Source organism: Diaphorina citri, unplaced genomic scaffold (assembly GCF_000475195.1).
Source record: "Diaphorina citri unplaced genomic scaffold, Diaci psyllid genome assembly version 1.1 scaffold569, whole genome shotgun sequence".
Classification (NCBI taxonomy): Eukaryota; Metazoa; Arthropoda; class Insecta; order Hemiptera; family Psyllidae; genus Diaphorina; species Diaphorina citri.
In genome coordinates, this window is record NW_007378003.1 from 131927 (window position 1) to 138953 (window position 7027).

The 7027-nt window shown below is 42.2% G+C and overlaps 1 protein-coding gene across 1 annotated transcript in view; it reads right to left on the reverse strand.

Moving 5' to 3' along the window:
• Window positions 1-3324: 3324 nt before the first annotated feature.
• LOC113467854 (protocadherin-like wing polarity protein stan) overlaps window positions 3325-7027 on the reverse strand; it is a 20649-nt gene continuing 16946 nt past the window's right edge. The window contains exons 4-6 of the mRNA XM_026824302.1: window positions 5341-5517; window positions 4182-4369; window positions 3325-3682 (exon numbers count right to left, since the gene is read on the reverse strand). Coding sequence (XP_026680103.1) covers window positions 3325-3682; window positions 4182-4369; window positions 5341-5517 — 723 coding nt within the window. The remainder of the gene's footprint in view (window positions 3683-4181; window positions 4370-5340; window positions 5518-7027) is intronic.

Consider the following 7027-nt stretch of genomic DNA (forward strand, 5'->3'; position numbering starts at 1 on the left):
GTGGCTCTGAAAAATGATGAAACTCAATTAGTTTTTGACTTGGCGGGACGAAGCACTATCGAGGACAATTGATGGGACTTATTAGTCCCAGGGAAACGAAACAGTCATAATTACATAAACATCCCAAGTACCTGTATGAAAATACCTCCAGAATTGGACCACATACCAAGTTAACAACGAAGCGTCAAGTTTTAGGGGGTCTGTGGCTCTGAAAAATGACGACGGGAAAAGATTTAGTTTTTGACTTGGCGGGAAGGAGCACTACCAAGGACAATTGATGGGACTTATTAGTCCCAGGGAAACGAAACAGTCAGAAGTACATAAACATCCCAAGTACCTGTATGAAAATACCTCCAGAATTGGACCACATACCAAGTTAACAACGAAGCGTCAAGTTTTAGGGGGTAGAAATGGCTCAAGTATTCAACCTTGCCTAGTGGTTACTTTTGGCTCGAAAGTATATTTTTCCTTCCACATAGGTTGCAAGTCCTAAATACTGGACTGCATACAGGAATTTTAAAGGAACGACTCCGGTTGACATTTTAAAAGTAATATAATTAAGTGTTACTTACTTAACAGTGGCGACTACAGGGTTCTGATTGATGTTGGTATCCTCCGGTATATTGACAGTGTAGGTACGTTCCAGGAACTGAGGATAGTTATCATTGTCATCCAGAACACTCACAACCACTGTGGCACTTGATGATCTGGGAAATTAAATAACAACGAGGACTTGTTAGGAAACTGGTGAGTGAGTATGTTATCTGTGAAGGGGAATAAATAGAAATTAACTATTATCCTGAGGAGGAGGAGGAGGACACTTTTTTTACAGTGAAGAATTTGGTATATTATTTGTGGGTACCACAGTTTTCCTAAATAATACATCTCTATTATTCTTTCTCAAGTCTAATCTTCTTCTTTGTCTTTTCCCACTCAAGTTGGGTCAGCATTTCGTGTCAGTCTATTAAGTCTGCTCTCTTATGCACTTCACTTCCAAAGTCGTACGGTGATGGAATTAAACAACATCTCGTCTGTCACCAGCCTGACTTGTAGAGTCATTGAGGCTTTCACTTCATTCAGACCGTCTGATACAGAGACATCCATGACTGCTTGCTTGGGAACGTTGGTGTTTAGCTGAGGCGATAGACTTAGCTGTGAATGACAAATAGGACACACATTATCTCACTTCCACCCCGATCGGAATAAATATCGACTCTACCAGAAATTTAATATTTCTGATATGGAAAACCTTAGTCCTTTAGTGTGATACTCACTGGTCTACGCTATGGCGCGAAACTTGCTGAATCTCTTCACTTAATCAGCAGAACTCAGTCAACAAATTTAATATTCAACGTTATACTCACATGTGCGTTCTGTCCTACATCCCCATCACTGGCAGACACAATAAGCACCGTGGTTCCAATAGGTGCATCCTCAAACACACTTTTTAGTGTGATACTCACTGATCTACGCTATGGAGCGAAAATTGCTAAATCTCTTCACTTAATCAGCAGAACTCAGGCAACAAATTTAATATTCAACGTTGTACTCACATGTGCGTTCTGTCCTACATCCCCATCACTGGCAGACACAATAAGCACCGTGGTTCCAATAGGTGCATCCTCAAACACACTGGGCGGATTATCATTCACATCCGTCACTGATATTTCCACATCTGTTGTGTCACTTAGGGACGGCACACCGCCATCTTTAGCCGTCACGGTAAGCAGATAGCCACTGAGCGTTTCTCGATCCAGGGGCTTGGTAGTGACGATGGCACCTGTCTGAGAGTTGATGGCGAACTCTGACCCATCCCCTCCGCTACTGGTTAGGGAGTATGTAATCTGTGAAGGGGAATAAATAGAAATTAACTATTATGCTGAGGAGGAAGACACTTTTTTAACAGTGAAAAATTTGGTATATTATTTGTGGGTACCACAGTATTCCTAAATAATACATCTCTATTATTTTTTCTCAAGTCTAATCTTCTTCTTTGCCTTTTCCCACTCAAGTTGGGTCAGTCAGCATTTCGTGTCAGTCTATTAAGTCTGCTCTCTTATGCACCTCACTACCACCCCGATCGGAATAAATATCGACTCTGCCAGAAATTTAATATTTCTGATATGGAAAACCTTAGTCCTTTAGTGTAATACTCACTGATCTACGCTATGGAGCGAAAATTGCGAACTCTTCACTTAATCAGCAGAACTCAGTCAACAAATTTAATATTCAACGTTATACTCACATGTGCGTTCTGTCCTACATCCCAATAACCCCCAGACAAATGGAGATCAGATTGCTCAGGATAGAGAGGAGTGAACGAAGCTGTTCTTCTCAGTTTGGGAGAAAAAGTTGAAATTACCTGTAAGGACAAAAAAGGTGGAGGACCCCTGATAACCATGAATAATACCCTTAGTTAGGTGGCTCCTCCAGCGGAAAAATGAGGAAACTAGTCGTTTCAGCCCAAGTTTTTATACTGTTTTCCAGGAACAACCCAGCTTTATCATTAGAACTTGAAATAGACTTAGCTGTGAGTTATGAGAACATAGCTGTGAATAACATACCTGTCCAGATGTTTCATTGAGATGCACCAGATTAGCGTTGTTCCCGGATAAGATTCGATAGTGCAGCTTATCGGATACGTCAGCATCAAATGCCGGGATTCTACCAAACCATCCGGCCGGGAAACAATCCCGGAAATTGTTGAATATAACCTGAACTTATCGGATACGTCAGCATCAAATGCCGGGATTCTACCAAACCATCCGGCCGGGAAACAATCCCGGAAATTGTTGAATATAACCTGAAATACAGAAACATAACCAGAATATTAATTATTATTTAATGGGTTTAACGCCACTGCATAACTTGGAATCATTGTTAGGGTTTGTAGCAAAGAGGGGTTTTACTCATCCATTCGGCATCAAGCTGCCCTTCTCACATGAACCTCAAACAGTTTGAGTGGGGCCAGAAAAAGTCAGCCGTACGAGATAATTCTTACTTAGTTAGTGTATTTTTTTAATTAGTAGGGAATTATTCTATGGACTTTAAATTATAATAATTCTAATACCTAAAATACTCTTGAATGGAAAGTAACTACTGAGCGAATTTACGCCAGAGGCGTTCTTTACCACCTAACCCTTGGAGCGTAGTCCAATTCTCAAATAAATAAGTATAAAATGCCATGTTTTGGGAAGAACTGAACCCATTCCCTCCTATTTACCAGGCGATCGCCTAGATACTACGCCACCCAAGCAGGTATTCTAAGACATCCTTCCCAATGTCATATTCCCAGGTGATAGCCCAGGATAAAGGTGCCCCTCCTCAGATGGCCACAGCCAGCGTCGTAATAACAGTGCAGGATGTGAATGACAATGACCCCGTGTTCAACCCCAAGCTATACGAGGCTGTAGTGACCGAAGATTCCCCTCCTGGTACAAACACACTAGCAGTGTACGGCGCATTCTCAAACACAGGCGGGTAATTATTCGCATCCGTCACGTTCACGTAAACCGTGGCCGTATCGAATCTCGAACCCGAGTCCGTGGCTTTGACGGTGAGTATGTAGCGCTTCTCTAGCTTGTAGTCCAGGGGCTGGGCGATGGTGATTAGACCGCGACCGTTCTGAGCGGTGATTGCGAAGCGACCCCGCGTGTTACCCGCTGATAGCTCGTAGTGAAGTCTGTGAATCACATCGGAATGGGGAATTAGTAGTGGTAAAATCGAATGATTTAAGGTCCGTTCCCAATTGTTGGTCGGAAAAAAATCGTGTCCTGTGTAAGTGGGAACACTCGCATTTAAATTACATTGCCTGCAAGGACATTTTGTGTCGTTCGGAAAAAAATCGTGGCGTGTGTAGTGGGAACACTCGCATTTAAATTACATTGCCTACAAGGACATTTTGTGTCGTTCGGAAAAAAATCGTGGCGTGTGTAGTGGGAGCACTCTCATTTAAATTACATTGCCTACAAGGACATTGTGTGATGTTCGGAAAAAAAATCGTGTCCTGTGTAAGTGGGAACACTCGCATTTAAATTGTATTGCCTACAAGGACATTTTGTGTCGTTCGGAAAAAAATCGTGTCGCGTGTAGTGGGAGCCCTCACTTTCAAATTACATTGCCTCTGTTTAAATTACATAAAAGATAGAACATTCTGGTAATGTAATACCTCTAGTTCTTACCTAGGGTTTTCATCAGCATCAGTGGCGGTCACAGAAGTGACAGGGGTACCAGGAGGGGAATCTTCGGTCACTACAGCCTCGTATAGCTTGGGGTTGAACACGGGGTCATTGTCATTCACATCCTGCACTGTTATCACGACGCTCGCTGTGGCCATCTGAGGAGGGGCACCTTTATCCTGGGCTATCACCTGGGAATATGACATTGGGAAGGATGTGTTAGAATAACTGCTTGGGTGGCGTAGTAGTCTAGGGTCTAGGCGATCGCCTGGTAAATAGGAGGGAGCGGGTTCAGTTCTTCCCAAAACATGGCATTTTATACTCATTTATTTGAGAATTGGACTACGTTATAATTGAGCTCCAAAGGTTAGGTGGTAAAGAACGCCTCTGGCGTAAATTCGCTCAGTAGTTACTTTCCATTCAAGAGTATTTTAGGTATTAGAATTATTATAACCTGCTTGGGTGGCGTAGTAGTCTAGGGTCTAGGCGATCGCCTGGTAAATAGGAGGGAACGAGTTCAGTTCTTCCCAAAACATGGCATTTTATACTCATTTATTTGAGAATTGGATTACGTTATAATTGAGCTCCAAGGGTTAGGTGGTAAAGAACGCCTCTGGCGTAAATTCGCTCAGTAGTTACTTTCCATTCAAGAGTATTTTAGGTATTAGAATTATTATAATTTAAAGTCCATAGAATAATTCCCTACTAACTCAAAAAATACACTAACTAAGTAAGAATCTCCAATTACTTAATGCGAAGTCCATAGAACTACTCCCTACCTGAAACTGATACTTGGCGTTCGTTTCCCGGTCCAAATTCCTTGTGGTGGTAAAATACCTGCTTGGGTGGCGTAGTAGTCTAGTAGTCTAGGCGATCGCCTGGTAAATAGGAGGGAATGGGTTCAGTTCTTCCCAAAACATGGCATTTTATACTCATTTATTTGAGAATTGGACTACGTTATAATTGAGCTCCAAGGGTTAGGTGGTAAAGAACGCCTCTGGCGTAAATTCGCTCAGTAGTTACTTTCCATTCAAGAGTATTTTATAGGTACCTATTAGAATTATTATAATTTAAAGTCCATAGAAAAATTCCCTAATTCAAAAAATACACTAACTAAGTAAGAATCTCCAATTAGTGCGAAGTCCATAGAACTACTTCCTACCTGAAACTGATACTTGGCGTTCGTTTCCCGGTCCAAATTCCTTGTGGTAAATATCCAGCCACTGGTTTCATCGATAGTAATGGGCATATCACTACTCGGAGATCCTGAGGAGTCACGTGGTGCTAGACTGTAATGAATCTCAGCATTATCCCCTTCATCCGCGTCGTATGCTTGAACCTAGAACACAATACAGGAAACAGCACATTAGTTAATGATACAAAGCATTGGAATTTTTTCGGCGCTATTTTTAATATACTTTAGTAAGTCAGCTCCCATGGCGTAGTGGTCAGTCAGCTCCCATGGCGTAGTGGTCACTGCGCTCGCCTTGCACGCGGGAGACCCGGGTTCGATTCCCGGCGGGGTCAAGAAATTTGTATCATGCAAATGATTGATTCCGTGACTGGCCGTTACGGGGCCCACTCAGCCTCGTGAGGAAAATGAGTAGCTATGACATATAAATGCGCATAGCGACCGGTGCCAGCATGGTAGGTAAACATTGGATTTCAAAGTTGTGACATGATAACACAAAGAAACTGCATTTACAAATGTAAAATATACTTTAGTAAACGCCAGTTCCCAATGGATCATTGATGTTAGGCAACGTTAAGCGTGGTCATTATCAGTTTGGGTGATCATCACAATTCCCGGCCCCACTCAGGCTGTATGAGGTTAATGTGAGGAGAGAGGTAGCTTAACTCCAAATGGAGAGTAAAACTCCCGATTCTAAACGTTAAACACTATCATCACGTCGTTTCCCACTTACAAGCATTTAAGAGATATTATACGCGATTTTCAATATACTTTAGTAAACGCCAGTTCCCAATGGATCATTGATGTTAGGCAACGTTAAGCGTGGTCAGTATCAGTTTGGGTGATCATCACTATTCCCGGCCCCACTCAGGCTGTATGAGGTTAATGTGAGGAGAGAGGTAGCTTGTCTCCAAATGGAGAGTAAAACTCCCGATTCTAAACGTTAAACACTATCATCACGTCGTTTCCCACTTACAAGCATCTAAACAACTATCTAATAGTAATGGGCATATCACTACTCGGAGATCCTGAGGAGTCACGCGGTGCTAGACTATAATGAATCTCAGCATTATCCCCTTCATCCGCGTCGTATGCTTGAACCTGGAACACAATACAGGAAACAGCACATTAGTTAATGATACAAAGCATTGGAATTTTTCGGCACTATTAAGGAGCGCGGTAGCGCTCCGCCCCGCCAAGTCAAAAAAGTTTGACCGCGCTACTAGAGATATTATACGCGATTTTCAATATACTTTAGTAAACGCCAGTTCCCAATGGATCATTGATGTTAGGCAACGTTAAGCGTGGTCAGTATCAGTTTGGGTGATCATCACTATTCCCGGCCCCACTCAGGCTGTATGAGGTTAATGTGAGGAGAGAGGTAGCTTGTCTCCAAATGGAGAGTAAAACTCCCGATTCTAAACGTTAAACACTATCATCACGTCGTTTCCCACTTACAAGCATCTAAACAACTATCTTCACAAGGCAGATTGCACCTGGTAAATTCGAGCACAGAATTCCGGACCTTTTGGTATGCAAACCGATTACCTGGATAATAGATAGTCTAGATACACATATAGACAGCTACGCTGCCGTGCTAAGCGAAAACGCCGTATGTCAAAAAAAAAAAAAAAAAAAAAAAAAAAAAAATTTTTTG